Source organism: Hirundo rustica, chromosome 18 (assembly GCF_015227805.2).
Source record: "Hirundo rustica isolate bHirRus1 chromosome 18, bHirRus1.pri.v3, whole genome shotgun sequence".
NCBI lineage: Eukaryota > Metazoa > Chordata > Aves > Passeriformes > Hirundinidae > Hirundo > Hirundo rustica.
The window spans coordinates 3,447,884-3,466,451 of NC_053467.1; the positions used below are offsets into that span (position 1 = coordinate 3,447,884).

Genomic DNA, 18,568 nt, shown 5'->3' on the forward strand with positions numbered 1-18,568 from the left:
GGTGCCACCGCACCAGCAGCAGTACCAGCCCTGCTCTGTAACCCGGGCTCCATGCAGATTTTAGTGGAACGGCCAGAGCACAGAAAGATTCAGGCTCTGCGTTTCCTTGCCGTTCCCAAAAATGTTCTCTGTTGAAGGGGGAGAGGAAACAGGAGAGGAGAGAGAACAAGAGATCTGCTGAAAGACCCAGACGTAACAACATTTAACAACAACAAAAAAAAAGACTTATTTTTTGCATTCCCGTGGTATTTTGAGACCAGCTCCTGACTTTCTTCTGACAGGAACAGTTAATGTGGTTATTGTGGGGGACAAGTCAACCTCTACCACTCTGAAATGTGACATTTCCATCTCCTCGGCGGCTCCCCGGGCTTGCTCAGCCACGGGTGCATTTAAAACACCGGAATTATTTTGGGGGCACCTGGGTAGGACAGGGATCCCCTCCGATGGCCAAGAGGCCAGCAGGGCTGTGCAGGAAGGTGTCCTGAAGGGCTGGGATACCCCGAGAGTGTAAGCCAGGTGTGTCCCTGCAGGTGTGTGCCCTGTGCACGCCTATGCCCGGTGTATGTGCTCGGACACGCACAGCCGTGCACACGACACGTGCCAGGGTACGGATGCATCCAGAGGGACGGATGCTTAAGGCAAGGGATGCTGACAGAAAGAGGGGGGGCTCTTGGCAACTCGGGGCGCAGCAGGAATGTGTTTAACTCCCCTTTCCACCCCTGGACCAATCCCCGCAGAGCCCCAGCCTGCGGGGGTGTGTGAGGAGGGGTGAAGGCACCGACTCCCATTTGCACGGGGTGGGGGGGAGCCCCTCTGCACCCCTTTATACCCCTTTGGGGGGGGGTACAGCTGTCCTGCCAGCGCTGTCCCCAGGGGTTGTGAGGAATGAGTGCACCTAATGCCGCTTGCCTGCTGTGTGTGTGTGTGTGAATGCACCGACACCCATTTGCACGGGGATGGGGGTGAAGCCCCTCTGTACCGCTTGGGAGGGGGGGGGCACATCTCTCCCGTACCCCCCCACCTCCCCGCGGGGGTGAATGCTCCGTCGCCCATATGCACGCGGGTGTGTGTGCGTGGGTGTAAAGCCCTTTAGCACCCCTTCCGGGGGGGGCACAGCCCCTCTACACCCCTTTAGGGGGACACATCTCTCTCCCCACCCCCAGGAGGAAGGTTTGCGAGGGAGAGGCGAACTGCCGCTCGCCCCTGCCGTTGGCACATGGGGGTTGTGTGTGTGTGTGAGAAAGAACCGACACCATTTGCCCGGGGTGGGGGTGACCCCCTGTACCCCTTTGGGCTGGGGGGGAGGTGCACAGCCCTGCCCCCCCCGCCCCGCGCGGCGGTGGCGGGAGGGCGCGCGCCTTTGTGGGGGGAGGCGTGGCGGGAAGGGAGCGGGGGGCGTGGCCCGCGGCGCGCGCGCGCGCGTCCTCGCCGCTGTTTGGCCGCGGCCGCCGCGCTCATTTGCATATCGGCGGGGGCTCCCCCCTCCTCTCCCCGCCCGCGTCACGTGGTCGGAGGGCCGGGTCGGGGTGGGGGGAGGGGGGAGCGCGGCACTTCCTGTTCGCGGCCAGCGCGGGAGGGGGCGCGCGCGGAACCGCCCCGCGGTCTCGCGCTGCCTGGCGGGGCTCTGTCAGTCAGCGACAAAATGGCCGCGGCGGCGGCAGCGGCGGCAGCGGCTCCTCTGCTCCCCAGGGCGGCACCGGCGGCAGCAGCGGCGGCGGCGGCGGCGCGGAGGAGCGGGGGACCGGCCCGGCAGCACTGAGCCCGGCACCGCCTGCCCTGCGAGCGGACGAGGCGAGAGCGAGCGGGAGAGACGGCGAGCGGCGCTGCGTTCCCCCCCCCCTCCCCCTCGGCACCCCGGCGGACCGACCGACCCTGCCCGAGGCGCTGCTGCGGCTCCCCGGGGACACGCCGCCGCCTCGGCTGCTCCGCTCCCCGCCGACCCCCGGGTCCCAGCTCCTCCCGCCGCCCACCCGGGTCTCTGCCGGATCCCTGCGGAGGACACGGAGAGAGCCGCGGGATCCCCCCCACCCCACCCCCGCCTGCCCGCGGATCCCGCTGCGAGCCAGGCACACAGACTGTCGGGTTTCCCCGCTCCCTCCTCCCTCCGTGAAAGACTTTGCTGGATCCTCCTCCCCGGATCCCCTCCCCGCGCTCGCTCCTTCCTGCGGGAGCGGCTGCTGGATCCTCCTCCCGCCCCGGATCGCCCGCGGGGTCCCTGCGGAGCCGCGGACCCTCCTCCCCTGGCAGAGACACCGCTGGATCCTCCGCCCCCCCGGACCTCCCGGCGGGATCCTCCTGCTGTCCGCAGCCCCATGTGAGACTCCGCATCCCCCCGTGCCTCCGCGGTGGTGTTTTATTTTGTTTTTCACCCTCCTCCTTTTATTTTGAAGGGGGGATCCATCTTAAAACTCTTTTTCTGGATCCCGGTTTCTCTTTTTTTTTTTTTTTTGATTTGCACTTTTTGAAAAACCCTCAGATGTTCCTCCATGTGGACTGAGAACCCATCAAGACACACACACGAGAACTCATCCCGATCAACTCCAAATCCTGGCTTTTCGTGGGTTTTGCTGCAACACATAAAAACAAACTTGTATTTAAGACACACTCGTGCAAAAATTTAGCTGGGGACTTGAACGTGTATTTTGTCTTGGTTTCTTGGTCTTGTTTATTTTTTTGTTGTTTTTTTTTCTTTTTTTTTCTTTTTTTTTTGCTTCACTGGAAATCAAAAGCTTGTTTTGGAATTGGACCTGCTTTTGCTGCACTTCTCCTCTGGGCTGGATAACACTGAAGCTCTTTGCTTTTCTACTTGGATAGTGTTTTCCTGTTGATCTGTTGGGTTTTTTTTTCATCTCCTGTGTGGCAGATTTTTTTTTTTTTTTTTCCCTGAGGGGGGGTAAACAAGCGACGACAACAGCGACAAAAAAACTTAATTTTTTTGGCCGTGTGAGATTTTTTTCGTATTCATATTCGTGAAATTACGGGTACATTTACAAAAAATTAAAAGAAAAAAAAAAAAGAAAAAATTAAAAATAAGAAAGGAACACGTCAGAAAGACCCCTACACGATAGACAAAATAGTCACTTGTTTCCTTACAGCAAGACTGAATCGAAAGCTGCCAAAGAGCCCCATAAAGAAAAGACTAAAAGGTAAGAAGGGGTAAGAAGCTCTTAATGCAGGCATGGTAGAAGTTAGCAGGGGAAGAGACCTGCAAAGCCGGTGCATTCCTCCTTTTTCATAAGTCTAAACTAGCTTATTATTATTGTTATTATTTTGAAGCTGCTTATTAGTCAGCGAAGCAAGAAACACCCCAAACCTTTCAAAATCCATTTTATACAATTTTTTAAAAATGTGAACAATCTCCAGATTTTTTTTTTTTTTAATGGTAGAATTAATTCTGTATTTTTTTCTCTGTCCGGAATCGCTGTTTCGGCCCGAACAGCGAGCAGAAAGTGCCATTTGTGAGCATGTTGTGCCACTCAGATACGACACGAAGGCAGCTTCTGCTGCAAGGCATGGCCGTGTGTTCTTGCTTTAGAACTTACACGTGTGAAAATTATTGTAGAGCGGGTTGGAAATTATCCCAGGGCTGGAAAATTGTGGGCATGGCCGGCAGTGCTGCCCTGTGGGCGAGCACATGAGCTCCAGCTTTGTCCTTCATGGCTGCTTTCTTTTAAATGTTGAAATATCTAGATTTGGGGTATTTTTCTCCCCGTGTAATGGCGTTGTGGGGATCCGCGGTTATTTTCTCTTGAGTATTCGCAGAGACATCTTCGTCTAAACCTGGAATGTCCAGGGGGAGAGAGAAATATTAAACAGAGTTTATTCCTTTAACTGCGACGCAGAAGGGGAGGAAAATGGGGAGGGCTCAGTTGTTAACCTGAGAAATCTTGAAACACTGGAAGTTTATTAATTGTTCGAGGCTTCTTTGTTTGTATCACAAGTTTGTGTCAAAGGTTAATCTTCTTAATATGTAATTAGTTGAAGGTTCAATTATGGGATTTATTGAACTCAATTGGGTTTTCCCCCCTCTTTTCCCATTAAAAATACTACTGCAGGTCTTTGTGGTTAGTTTCTTTTCTGCTACAACTCGAGTGTATCTGCGAGAAGAGCTTTATTCAATTATTCTAACAGCCAGTTTAAATTTAGAAATAATCTTTGGGACGTCATACCCGTGTCTGTTGCATATTTTCCCCTCTCGTTTGCATATGTATGTATCTGGCGAATTATGCTAATTTATGTACAGAAATTTGCCGTGGACATTAGGCCGGTTAAGGTAATTAAAATTCCAATAAATCCCGCTGTTATTGGGCTGGCCGGTGGTGCAGAGCTTTAAATCAGGTGGGTGTCGGTGATGCTGTGGACCTGAGGACAATGCCAGAGCGGAGGAGCAGGAGAACATCTGCACTGCTGCTGGATGCTCTGGGAGAGAGGGGCATGGCTTCCACATCCTGCCCTCCTTCCCTGCGGTGGGTGGGTTGTTTTTTGGATTCCCCGACGACTGAGAATTTAAATGGAGTTTCCTCTCGGATATTACGGTTTTCTTAAAAATAATAATTTCGAGGAGGTGGTGGGAAGGTACACACAGGTTCTCACTGCTTCCCCTGGTGTTTTCCGAGGAAATAGAAGGTGACTTGCAGTGGGTGCAACCTGTGCTTAGCACATCACAGTTTCCCACAGCCGCGGTTCCTCGGGTTCAGGAATCCCTGGGATGTCTGGCTGGCTGCTCCTGTGTGTTATTTGTGAGCTCAAAATGGTGTGCTGAGGAACAGCCCTCGGATGCGCTGGCGTCCTTGCGCTGGTTTCTGGAATTCTTTCCAGAACGTGAAAGCATCAGTGCCAGCCCTGGATACCCCAGTGAGGAAACTGCTCCAGCCTTTTTGAGCTCGGTATACCCTTTATAAGCATTGTGGTGCTTTTTGGGTGAGATTGCAGAAGCCCAGCTGGTGGATAACCTAACCTGGCTTCTTCCGAGCCCGGGACTCAGTCTGTGAAAAAAAAAAGCTGTAGTAAATCAGATTAATTTGAACTTTTTTAGGGAAAATCAGTGCTTAAGGGCACCAGCAATAGTATAATAATGCCTTGTGTGGCTTTATCCTTATCTTCAAAGGGGAGCGGATCATTTCTGACTGCAAGTGATCTGCCTGGCTTCCTGAGATGAGGAAGGTTCATTACAGTCCAGCCCCCGGAGAACAGGTGCTGCCGTAGGGAAAGCTGCTGCAGCCAGGGCTTGCTCCGGGGCAGGAGGGATGGGTAGTAGCAGAGGCTGTATTTTAGGCAATATTTGCTACTTTTGTCTAAAGGTCTTGTTTGTGGCAACGAAAGAAACAAGACAGACAAACCTTTTTATTGAGAGCTCCTCTGTATTGCAGCAGGATATATTTAGGATGTATTAATGTGCCTTTTTTATGTGTGGATTCCCACATTGCCAGATTTAAGTCTGGGTATCCATCAGACTAAGAACTGTTGTGTTACACATGGGTGGTTTGTGTGTGCTGTACATTAGCTTTCCAGCACATGGATTATTTTGGAGCTGTCAGTGCCAGTGCCTGGGAATGTCCTTGTGGGCAGCCTTAGGCTGTGCCATTTCCCCGCTGGCCACAGCTGAGTGGAGTTTGCTCTGGGACACTGCCCTTGGGTAAAAACCATTTGGGGACTCAAAGGTTCACCCTCATGCATCTTGCCTTCCCCCAAAATCTGTCTCTGATCACCTGTGAGTGGATGGGTTTGCCCATTGCAAAGCCTGCTGGACCTTGCTGGGATCAATGAAAACCCCATCTCTGCCTTAATTTCTGGTTTCTTTTCCAGGATTTGTCTTTTCTAATAAGATAACACATTCTGCTTTGGATGAGTTTAGATCTTTCACTGGTATTTGAGGGAAGTAAGGTAATTCTGTACTCTTTTTGCTTGAAAGAGGTTTTTTAAGACTTTGAAAATAATGAGATGAAATTTCCTTAAAATGAGAAAAACGTAATTGGGCATGAGACTACTTTTAATCTGAAGTTTCTTTGTTGAAGTTCTCAAAGCTCCCGTGTTCCATACCTTGCCAAGTATGGACTAACAAAAAAACAAGATAAAGGGAAAGGTTTTGTCAAGCGGGGGTTTATAATCTCCTTGTGTAGCGGAGCAAACTGTTGCTGAGTGTCAATCTTATAGAAAGCATAGCTTTAAATTAGTCTAGAAAGAAAACCGCTTATTTTTCAGTTTTTCATTCACTTGATTCAGAAAGGCCAGGAATTTTATTGACAGAGTTACTGCCTGCTGTTCACTCAAAATGACCTTACGCTTCTGCAGCCCGTTCAGATGCTCCGTGCCGTGGAGACTGCTTTTCTCTTTCGTGTTACATTTACTAAAAGCCCGATGGCAGCGTTTACTTTCAGTTTTAGCTGTGAAGACTTAACCAAGAGCGGGGGATGTGGGAACGGGTAATATGTTAACTTAGCAGCTGGCCTCGCCGAGATAAACATGCGCTTTTCCAAATGCTGTCATCTGGCCCCTTTCCAAAACAAGCTGAAGGAGGAGGTCAGGGGTGGAGCCATTCCCTGCTTCAGTAAAAAGAGGCTTTCATTTGGAAAGAATTGCCAGATCGTATTGACTAAAAGAACTGCAGATTTAAAATGAAATGGCCAAACCTTTCCTGACTGAACTAAATGGTCTCTCTTGATGACTTGAATTTAAGTGCCTTATTACAGTGCTGCTTCTCTTTGAAGGTTCAGCAGCTTCAATGCAGAGTGCATATTTCTGCCTTTTTTTTTTTTTTTAATCAGTGCTTTATGTAAGACTTTGAACATGACAAATGTATCATCTTTGGTTACAGTAGAGACCTGCAACACAAAAGTGCTATTGTTTTAATTGTTTAAAATTCAGATTACAAGATAATGGTAATACCATTAGAAGGTTTCCCCTTGGCCTAGAAGCTGCAGGTAGGAGTGTGTCGATCCCTCAGTATTAAAGATGAATGATAAGGAAACCTCTTAAATGCCTGTGACGCTGCAGTCTAGCCAATTTAGGATCAGCTGATGCCTTCTAGTGATAATGGCTTGAGGTTTTCAGCTGTATTATGAGGATATCAGCCAGGGCAAATAGTGTTTAGAAGAGAAGTATACTTTATTGAATGGGGAGATGATCTAGAAGTGACAGTAAATTGCATTACTAAATGATCTATGTGCTCTGCGCCGTCTCTTCACTGGCAAATGCTGTTGGTAAAATGAAAGATGGTTATTCTTAATGTATGAAAGCAGAGGAATCAAAGAATTATTTGATCTCCCTTTAGGAATCTGTGCTGGTTGGGAAAATTGTCAACTGAAAGAATGGCTAAGTTATACATCCTAAATGCCAGAAGTAGATGTACTTAGGCTTATTTTATCGTTACTTAATCGTGGTTAACCTCACTGTGGATTCCCAAATACAGTTACAACTGTGTTTTCTTAAACTTCATTTGTGCACCTTCCTACCTTGCCACTAATACGTTTTAAAATCTCCCGCCCAAGATAAAAATGTCTGGATTTGATGGTAAACAAACTGCCTGTTCTTGCACAGAACAGCCACTGTGCTCTTTGAGGTTGTGTCAAAGATGGTGGAAAATACAGCACTACTCTAAAATATGCATCTGACTCTTTGTCTCTCTCTTTTTTTTTTTTTTTTTAAGAGTAGCATTTCTCTCTCTTCCTCCCAATGAAAAGGCTTCTGTCACTGAAGGCAGCTGTAAAATAACTGGCTGTTCTTCCATCTCAAGGTTCAGGGTACCAGACAAATCTGATTGAGTTTTGGTCTCAACCCTGGGTGTGAATCAGCGCCGTAATTTTTCAGCACTGAGGTCTTGAACGTAGTTGCAATTTAAGTTCATAAAATATTCGAAGCCCTGACGGTCCTGAGGTCTGGTTTCTGGAGCTCTTCCCCGTGGGTTTGCAGCCAAGGATGGCTGAGAGCGAGAACAGTTATCTGTGCTGCAGCAGTGATGGTTTATGGCTGGGTGCCCAGATTGTCTGGCTTTGCACACAGCTTTATAGTTTGCCTTTGAGGGCTGTGGAGGAGGTGGAAGTCATTTGTAATAAACAGCTATCTGCAGCCTGCTTTTTCTGGGGTTTGAAATGTACAGCCATTTAAAAAATTGCAAACTGGATGCATGTTTACTTAGATCTCAGTCTGGAACTTCTATGTTTTAGGTGCTCGGTTATGAGAAATGGTAACAATTGCTTATTGCTTTGTATTGGAAATACATAATATTTATCCCTTGGATGTTTGGGCTGGTTTTTAAGCTCTACGTTGCTGGACAACGAGGTTTTTCAGGTGTTTGGTTGTTTGGTTGTTTGGTTTTGGTTTTTTTTTTAATTTGAGAGAAAAATTGACTTGTCAAATCGGTTGGCATCCTTTGTGGTAATTAAGCCCCAGAGAAAAATATGTTTATATATCTCAAAATAGTTATCGTGCAGCTACCAGCTATAGGCTCGTTTAGGAGAAGATAACAGCCACCCCCCTTCCACTGCAAGGAAAACAACCACCCTGGGCTATGTTTAGTGGCTGCCCATGGGTGTTTTTGGAGGGAGATCCATTTTTCCCTCCAGTTCTCTTCCCCCAGCTTCTTGTTCATCGAGTCTGTGCATGTTTTCCCGTGCTGATTTTCTGAAGGGATGGTGGTGCTGCCTTTGTTACGGTCTTGCCCAAGAGGAGTCTCGTAGAATGGCGTTACCTGATTTTTCTTAGATGTGCTGTTTTCCTTCCTGTTCCTTTCTTCTCTTCCTGTGTTCTGTATGCACAAAGTGTACAGTTTTCTCTCTCATCCTGCATTTCCAAGGCTTCCTGATGGGAAGTGTGAGAGCTTTTTGTTTTGGTGGAGGGATAGGGAGGGCTTGCCGTGGCTTGGATACCTTATGGGTGGTCAGTATGTCCACAGACCGATTGTTAGTCCAGGCTGACTTCTGCCAAGTCTATTTTAAGCTCATCCAGATATCTGTGTTGTGTCAGTCTGATTTCAGTCCTGCTCAAGCCTCCGACTCTCAGGTCTTTTAGTTCTTCAGAATTCCAAAGTGTTTTCATGGCTGACGCTCACGTCATTCATTGGTGCTGACAATGGAGATCCTTGTTTTTAAACAGTAGCTGGTTACTGGTAAACAAAAGAGCATCAGCCCAGTGCTTTAACACAAACCATTCTAGAAAAAAGGAGCAGTTCAGGGAGAATGCCAAGGGAGAAAAAAAAAAATCGGCCGTACAGATGCATAATGTGCCGACTGCCATTTTCCTGTGTTCCTACAAGGTCATTAATAGACCGTAGAAGGTGGTCTTGGTGGTTTCTGTAATGTTTTTTCTTGAACTCAGTGTATGTTCACAGTAGCCTTGAGGATGATCCTGCTCATGAAATACGAAGCTGAAAACTTTAGTAGCACTGCAGGCATAACCTAATGAGGGGTGTGTGTAAATCACGTAAGTCTCTTTACACAAGTGTATTACCAATTACTGTATGTTAGCAGAGGGATAATGAGGAATCCTGCTCCTGACATCATTCTGTCCATCTGCAGGTCTGACTGTCCTCTTCCCTCAGTGTTTTTAATTGCACTGACCAAGTGCACAAACTTACTTAACAGAGGAGAATTGTTTCCAGTGTTTGTGTTTGAATTTTTTACCACATCATCAGCTTTGAAATGGGTGCTGCACTTGAAGTTCTTTCTCTTACAAAAGATGCTCCATCTCTGCAAATCTAATCATCCTTGTCTCCTTATGCTGTCATGGCTGGAATGCTGTAAGTGCCCAGTATTGTACCTCATTCCTGTTCTGTGATGCAGAAAAAATTGCTCTTAGTTAAAAATAACCTGTTGGCATATGTGTGCTGTTCACATCTTCCTGCCTATGAAACGATTTGGTTTCTCTTTGCTAATGTAAACTATAATGAAGTGTATGTTTATCCTGAATCTTTCAAAAATAAATATGGAAGATGCAGCATCCTCTGATAAGGAAGGAGGAGAGCCTAGTGGTAGCAAACGAAATGCTATTTAATGTTTCCTAGTATGATCATAATAAAATGTGTGTCTGATCCAGGTGCAGAGCTAAATTTGGTCTCTCACAGTAATGGAACTGCTGCTGTAAGTCTGTATAAATAGCACTGTTTCAGGTGAAAGATTTATTATCTGGGAATTAGTGGAGCTTGGTGAATGTGTAATTTTTACTATTTCTATTCTAATCAATCTCATAGAACTCAGCTCCTTTACCTGAGAAGAGAATGGTCCAAGTAAGTCTCATTACACCAACAGTGCATTAGAGATGTCAGTCTTTATACTCTGCTACCACATTTACATGTAATAAATGAATAAAGCAATGGTTGGCTTAGTGGATGGATGTTTACATAATGATTTGCTTAAAAAAAGACGTTCAAATTTAATTTTTTCTTACGTTTGTGAGAATGAAATGTGCTTCACAAATTTCCAGGTGAAATACTGCAGTGATGATGAAACTCATTGCTTTTGAAGCCAGCAACCCAGACTGATAGATATAATCTATTTTATCTGGGTGATATTGCAACACTGATAGTCCAACTGCGCTGAAATTGTGCTTCTATCCTCCCCCATCCCCAATCCCTCAATCAGCATCCAGACAAGCAAGAGCTGCTCTTTCTGGAATTCTGTCTGCATCTACTGATCAGATAACATACTTGGAGACATTGGATATATTTCTGAGAATATTTGCTCCCCTGGGCATTTCATGCACTAAATGAAGGCATGAAATAGTTATTACTAAGATCATAATTGACCATAAATTGATTTCCAAAGTGGTGTTTACTGCAACTAGTTTTCCTGTCCTGGAAGATCATTTATGGCTGTTTCCTTTCCCCATCCTCTTCCCCCACCCTGTCTCTCCTCCCCCATGGAGCTGCTATTCATTTGCTAAGTTGAAAAATGGATGATGGCCCATTCTGATCCTAGGCCTGATATTCTAATTTATGCTTTTACTATGGAAAGTGAAGAAAGAGGGGAGAGAAGTTTATTTCTGCTAAGTTAATCGAGTTTTAAGGATTACCCTTTCAGCACTGCAGAGCTAATCTTTTAAACTCTGGTAGGTTTGTGGAAGCAAAGGTGCTAGCATGGATTATGCTGTTTCCTTAATTTTGGATGATAGGGTAAATCTTTAACTAAATCCAGTTTCCAGCCTGAAGATAGGTACAGAGTAATTGTTTCTTATCTTATTCAAATTACGTTGCCGTCTTAATTTTCAAAGCAGCCTTGCAGCTGAAGATGCAGTGGAACAAAAGCTTTAAAGCTTCAAAATGTATTAAAAGCTTCAAAATGTATTGTCTTTAGGTTAAGTGACATGATTATGGTGAACAGCATGTTTTGATTTTTGTAGTGAAATATCAAGAGTGTATAAAGTGCGCAAACCAAGCAGATTTTCTTCATTTGTGTTTAAACTTTCATGAATTTGCAGCGCACAACTTTTAGTACAGTTTATTAGTCTATAGTGTGTTTTGTCTTCCTTGACTGGGATCAAATTTGGTGTTAACCTCCTGCCGAGAATTCCAGGACCCCTGACATTTTATTGTGACTCTTGATTAGCTCACCAGGGTTCCTGCTAAGAATTCTTCTTTCATTCATTTGATAAATTGAATTCCCTATTCACAGTGCCTTTAAATAGAATGGTATTTGGAAAACTTGAAGACAACAGCTTGAATGTTCAATGAGCTCACTCAGCAAATTTCAAAATGCAGAAGAAGGAAATTATGGGTTTGTGTATTCTTAAATCTTCTAGGAGAATAAACATCTTACAAAAATTTAGATCTCCATCATCATACTTGCTTTAAGTGTGTTTCCCTTTTGGTTTCCAAGACAAGGAGTTCTTTTGACATCTCTTTTCCCTTTTTCATCTTGTTTTGCCTTGTTGTGTCAGGAGCTGTGCATTCACCTTAGCTGTCCATGTGGGGGCAGGTAGGATGAGGTGACAGCACAGAGGGACTTCAGCTTCCCCAGGCAGCGTGTGTGTGTTGTGGTGTGGAGGGAGCCCTCCATCCTTCCCACCCTGGGCTCTACAGCATGAGGAACAATGTCCTTATATTTTTCCTGAGTGTAGATCTCAAGGCATCCCTTCCCTGTGAGGCTGCTGTCCTTCGATTCCCCCATCCAGATCTCTCCATGAGCTTCCTGGAGTCAGGGCTGCAGCAGTGTCCCACCACTTGTGCCTCCTGAGGTGACACCTGGACATCTCAGTGCTGTGGTAGCAGAGGCACACTCTCTGTCTTCCTAGAGATTGACTTCTACAGCTTCTGCCACACATTAGGAAATGATTTTAATATCACAGGAAAGCCCGTGCTGGAGGGGACCTTAGGCCCTCTCAGATGGGAGATGAGTGTTCAGGTCAAGTGACACATGTGTGTCTGCTCGCTGCTGCTCCTCAGTGTGCTGCTGGTGTGCGTTGGTGTCATTCTTGGACATACCTGGTGCAGTTTCCTTGCCTGTGGGTAGGAATGAGGGCAGTGTGTGTGCATTTTTCCACTGTGCCTGTGGCAGGAAGTCTGCCCAAGGAGAGGTGTTGCTCACCTTCCTGGGCATGCTTAATGCACTGGAACCGCTCCTGAACATGGACACCCGATGGAGCTGTGTTCCTATGGCTGCTGTAAGCTGTTTTTTTTTTTTTTTGCTAAAGATGCCAGCACCACGTTATTCCCAGAATAACCACGAGAGTAGCACCGTAAACAGGGTAAATAATCGTTCCTGCTTTTTGATGCTGTAGGTTGTGTTGTCTAGCCCCACCTCTGTGAGAGCACCAACCCGATCTTCAGCTCTGGCAATAAATAAGTTCACTGTGCTTCCTCCTGCTTCTGACCAAGTGATGGGCTCAGAAATAATGGAGTACTGGCACCTAGCTGATGGAAGGGAGAAAGAAGGATTAGGTGTGTTGGAAATCCTTACAGGCAAAATAGTGCCTCACTGTAGTTACCCAAACTTGCTTTTCAGTTTTTTTTCAACAGAGGAGCGTAAAGGCTGTGCTTGTTGGAGGGCTCTGAAGGTTTAGTGTACAGTGCTCCCAGCTGTGGCCTGTCCCTCCTGACCCCATTGTCCCTCCAGGATGACAGGTGACTGACTGGCTCCACCAGCCTCCGTCCCTGGGAGTGGTCAGCTCTGAGCCTGCATGGCAAAACATCCTGTGGAGCTGCTGCTCCTGTTCCAATTTCCTGGCCTCCTACATTGCAGTATCCCCGTGCAGCTGTCCCAAGGAAGCAGCGCTCCTCTAAAGTGTTCTTGGAGTTCAGCTAAACAGTCAGCAGCTTGTCCGTGGGTTGCTTCTGCTCCTGGGTCAGCTAAAGGGTGACACTTGGTCAGTGAGGGGGACTGGGCAGAGGGCTCTCATCTTCTCAAGTATTTACAGAAACCAAAATAGCCAACAGTATCTGGAGAGACAAACATGCTGTGCTCTTGCTGAGCTGCTGGATTCCAAAGCTGTTTTCCTTTGTGCATTATGTCCCAGGAAGACTGGGGACGAGCTGTGGAGCAGATGCCAGATCAACTGCTGGTAACTATCATCAGGCCTGGGAGGGAGGTAGTGCTGGGAAACTAAATCTGGTTATCTGCACTCTTCACAGTGTGTGGCTTCATTTTTCCATCAGTCTGTTTGCTGGGGGAGGAGAGTTGCTTCTCATAGCATGTTTCTTGCTGTTTGTAGCCTGCTTTGAGTGATGAATTTAATGCAAGCTTTTTTGGGGGGTGTGGGTTTTTTTTTTCTCTTGGTCCTTGCATAGCCTGAGTGGTGCCCTTGTTGGGGTACTTAAGGTCTGCTGGGGTGTTGTCAGCAGACTAAGGGAGCAAATTCTGGTATGGTTCATGCCTGAAATGCATAAATGAGTGAGGTTTGGTGTAGAGTGTGTAGAGTGTTTTAGCCCATGCCCAGATGTGCCTCCTAACTCCTTAAGCTGCCCTGTGCTGGAGCTTGTATGTACACTAACAGGCCTGCACTGTGGAGAGCAGCACCTTCACAGGAGGGGGAATGTACCTGTGTGGTGGCATCCCCGTGGGATTATCTACATCAATCTCTTCATTTGGATTGGAACTTCCATGATTGATCAAGTGATTGTCCTCACTTGCTGTGCTTTGATTGGCGTCATGTGTCTTGGAGTGCAGTTATCAGATTCCTTTTAAATAAAACGTCGCTGGATGATGAGTTCCAAGGGTGCAGTTAATGCTTTCCTGCTGCATGGGAGCAGACTGGAGCCAGGCTCCACCTGACACAGGCATGGTGTGAATAGGAAATCCTCTGCAGTGACAGTTTTGCTCTGCAGATCCACTCTGGTGTGCATTGCTGAGTAAAGAAGGGGTAACACACATCTGAAACATTCCCGGTTGTACTCCAGTGCTCTCATCAGTACCCATCATCCCTCCCAGCTGACACACCAGGAGGAACTGGAGTGTTAAACAAAATCAAAAGGAAGTCTCTAGATGAAAAACAAAAACTCCAAGCCCTGCAAACATTTACTAGGACTTGGCAGTGCTAAAATATGGACTCTTCAAACTTCTGCCTTAAGAGTCATAGTTCTTTTGCATCCTTAGTTTATAAGACTTTTTCTTCTCTGGAATTTCCCCCCCTCTTCTAGTCACTGGTAATAACCAGTAGAAGCTGAAACAAGGCCAGGTCGGTGTGCTTTTGAAAAATATCTTGAATGGAATGATATCAACTCCCGGTTCTGCTTTATTTTTGTTCTAATCTAATCTGCTTTGAGAGGTTATTTACCTTATGTTGTATATAAAGGAGGGTCACAATAAGTTAGCACTGGGTGAACTGGAAACTTCCAGTGGGAGCCCAGGTCCTGCGGTACACACCAGCTGGAATTCTCCTTTTCTCTCCTTGGGGTCCTGTCAGGGTTTTGTTGCTTTTCAACCAATATTCCAAAGTGTCATCTTAGAAACGCCGTGAGCTACTGCTGGAAATGCAGCCTTGAGACAGAGTATGGAACACAGAAGCTCTTTCTGATCCTGAAATTTCTATTTTACAGGTTGTAGGAACAGGTTTTTTAATTTAATCTCTTGGACAACCTAAAATCTGCCTCTGGTTTTGCCAGTTTTAATTGAATGTGTTGCTTTTCACACCGTGTTCTCAGCTAATGCTGTAATGTTCTTGGTTGGTTTTGAATGACAGCTACACTCTGCTCCTGCAGAGACTCCAAATTTGGTGGAATTTCTGAGTGACTGCAGGAATCCAGCCGCTGCCTCTTTTCAGGGGATCAGTTTTCTGTTACAACCTTCAAGAAAAGTTCATCATAAACTGGAGATATCAAAGTCCAGCCCACATCTGTTGGCAGTGTATGACGTCTTGATGTTTGAGAGGAAAGAATTCCCTGTCAAGGCAAATTGTCTATTAAGGAGGATTGATTGCAGGACAGGGACATAATTGGACAGTGAGAAACCCCAAAACATGGGATCAAGAAATCATAAATTGAGGTCAAACAAAAACTCTCCTTGAACTTATTTGTGACTCCCTACAGGAACCAATTTTGCACCCAGATTTTCAAATTACAGGGCGTAGTTTCAAGCTGTGTGCTCACCACTGTACTTGTGACTGTTCCATAGACTTATCTTGTCCACAGTGGTGTGACTGGGGGCTTTTCCCCCACTAATTCCCTGGAAAGGAGATTGTAGGATTTCACTTTGTAGAGGCCTCCAGTTCTCTGTCTAATTGTTTTTGTGTCTAGGAGTCGGTGTGGCCTTGTATCAGTGTTGCTTCATAAAAAATAAATCTTCTTTTCTTTTTTGTGTTTTCCCTCTTTTCTTCCCCAAATGTATATTTATAAAGACTTGGTATACATTTTAATGTTGGGGGTTTTTTAAATGCTTCAGTGTGGAGGATTCTTCTTTATGCCTAATCCAAATCTTCTTGGTTGCAATTTAAATTCAGTGCTACTTTCCATAGCTAAAGGAGAAAGATTTTACTCCATGCTTCTCTGCCTCTGTCTTGAACACCTTTTTGAATAACAGGGTTGCCATCTCTTTAGATTAAATTAATCCAAGTCTGAAGTTTTTTCCAAGGTCCTGTGCTTTTTTTTTTTATTATTTTCTTGGTGCTGTTTTCTGGGCTGTCTCCAGCTAACCTGTGTCTCTCTTGCTGTAGATAGTCCCAAACTGGACACAGCGCAGCAGCTGATGAATTCCTGACCATCTGTGACATTGTTGCTTTGCCTTTGGAGTGAAATCTGCTGTAGCACCTGCTTTTTTTCCTCCCCAAAACTGGTGTTCTGCCACTTGTTCCCTATGCTGTATTTATATAGGATTTTGCCTGCCAAACATGGCACCCTACATTTTTTATCACTGATTCTCTGCCTTTTTTTCTGCATTTGAGTTCATCAGGGTGTTCTGAATATTGTCCCTCCTTAATTGTTTTGCAGTCCTATGACTTGGTATATTCTGGAAACTAAGTGGACACATTTTTCCAGCAGCAAAGTGGTTAATAAAAATTTTGCTGCTGGACATGTGGTACACTGCAATGAAAATTCCTGGTCAGGTCCTGCCTTGTTTTGTGGGTTTTTATTGTAATTTTGTTATGTGCCTTAAAATAATTAAATAATGGTTCTTGAAACTATTAAATAACAAAGCAATCATATTCTTCCTAACAAAAATCTCCACATGCATTGAAAAGTCAGTTATGTAGTTTGGTTGCTTCTCTTTCATCTTTTTCAAAAATGCCTGGGACTGTGCTGTAGGGAAAAAAAAAAAAAATCAGGCTTTTTTTTTTTCTCTTTCACAAATCCTTGTTAGCTCTTGCTGGTGTTTTTCTCTCTTCCCTTTTAAGTTCTATGCACAGTCTTTGCCATCTGCTGCTCTTCCAGAGCACCATCCATCCACCTGTTCATGCTTTAAGGTAACCTGCAGTGACTTAGACATGGTTGTTCCTGTGGTAAATGCCAGCAGGCCCAGCCAGTGGGGAAACATCCCATTTCTCCCTGGAATTTTTAAGCTGTTCTTGCCTTTGCTGGCTTGATTTCCTCTTTGGAGTGTTAGCAAAACGTTTAGCTCCATCTCGTTTTCTTCCCTGCCATTTTCTGTCAGTTTACCTGAGAAGCCAGATCGTCTCAAATTTTGGGAAAAGGGACTGTTAAACACACCTTGAGTGTCTTGTCCGGAACTCTGCTCAGCAGCCCTTTGGGAAGGAAGGCAGAGTGGACCATTGCAGCGGTGGAGGTGGAGATCCTGGGGCAGGAGCAGCCTGATGCGGGTGCTTTGCTGCCCTGGCACCAGCTTGGCCAGAGCCCCATGAAATCCCCGGGAGAAATCCCCGGGAGAAGCGTTGTCATCTGCGGGCTCCGCGCCGGTGCCGGCGGTTGTTGGCCATCTGTTCCCCGCTGACCTCTTTAGGGAGGGCTGAAGCAGAAAGAAAAGTACTGTCACTTCAGCCCTCCCAGGGTCATCTGTCACTGCTCCCCCTTTCCCACCCAGAATCAAAACTAATATTTCCTCTTGCATGTTAATGAAGCGCTTAAAGGTTGATTTGTTGTTGCTTTTTACACGCGCAGCGCTCATGTTTTTCTGGCCTTTCTCAATTTGTCCCCGTGTGTTTGTGCTGGTTTGTTGGGGTTTTTTTTCATATTTTCTTCTTATTTATTTGACCTAGTTTTGCGTGCTGCTTTCTTTTTTGAGGTGATTGGAGAGCTTGTAATTAGGGACCAGCTTGACTCTTGTTGATTAATGACTGAGCCTGGATATCAAGGGAACAAAGCTGGCACTTTAACAGTCGCACCAGCTCTTTTCCCTTCGCCCATATTTACTCTGGAAAGGTCACAGAGCTGGGCCATGTAAAGACGAAGGAGGAAACAAAATTAGCGATAGGCAAATAGAGAATTTTAGTTAATCTGTTCCAGCGCTTGTGAAAACAAGGATTGCTGATGCTCTGTGACCTCTTGCTTTGTGTAGGATTTCTGCCATACGTGTGGGTATCTGAATTGTTGTTTAGATTCCTGGTGATTTCCAGGACACAGCACCTGCCTCTCTGTATGGGACAGTATTGCAGGTGTCCTGAAGGAATCAAAGCCTGCCTTCCAAAGAGTGTGATGCTCTTTTTTTGATGTTAATTTCCGATCCAGTTTCCTCACCACCCTCCAAGCTGGTTTTTGTCTTCAGGATTTGAGACACTTCTTTCTTACAGTCAGATCTTGAAGAATGTCCTAAGTAGTAATTTTCTTCTGTTCTGTTTGAAACTGTATGTTACCAGATTTGGAGAACTTGTCTTTGAGATCTCATGTCTGTGCTGTCCAGACCTTCTGTAACAATGCATGGATCTATTAATTCCTTCCATAAAGCCTCCACAGCCTGCATTTGGATGATTATTTGCCAGTCCCAATTTTAATTTAAAGATTTTCTCCCTTTTTTTCCCCCTCCTTTCATCACTGTTAGGAAAAATGCCCGTGCAGGAATGCACGATGGCCTCTTGTTTGGTGAGGAAAGTCAAAAACCAGAGCAGTGCTTGAGCAGTTGAGTGCAAGCTGTAGGATTTCTGTCAGTAAGAGCAACTTCCACAAGTGTCAAGGGAGTTTATTCCAGCATAAAGTAGGATTTAAGGTACAAGAGGTATCTTAGAATTAAAGTATGGTGGCTAAGCCAGACAAAGGCAT

At 45.8% G+C, this 18,568-nt stretch overlaps 1 protein-coding gene across 10 annotated transcripts in view; it reads left to right on the forward strand.

Annotated features, from left to right (window-relative positions):
- The first annotated feature begins 2,007 nt into the window (after nt 1–2,007).
- The window catches only part of TNRC6C (trinucleotide repeat containing adaptor 6C), a 98,096-nt gene continuing 81,535 nt past the window's right edge, over nt 2,008–18,568 (forward strand). For 4 of the 10 annotated variants that reach the window (XM_040082065.2, XM_040082068.2, XM_040082077.2 and 1 more), the window contains exon 1: nt 2,010–2,314. In XM_040082065.2, coding sequence (XP_039937999.2) covers nt 2,313–2,314 — 2 coding nt within the window. In that variant the 5' untranslated portion in view covers nt 2,010–2,312. Of the gene's footprint in view, nt 2,315–3,095; nt 3,147–18,568 lie in introns of all 10 variants that reach the window. The other 6 variants (XM_058422896.1, XM_040082076.2, XM_058422894.1 and 3 more) reach the window with 5 other exon arrangements.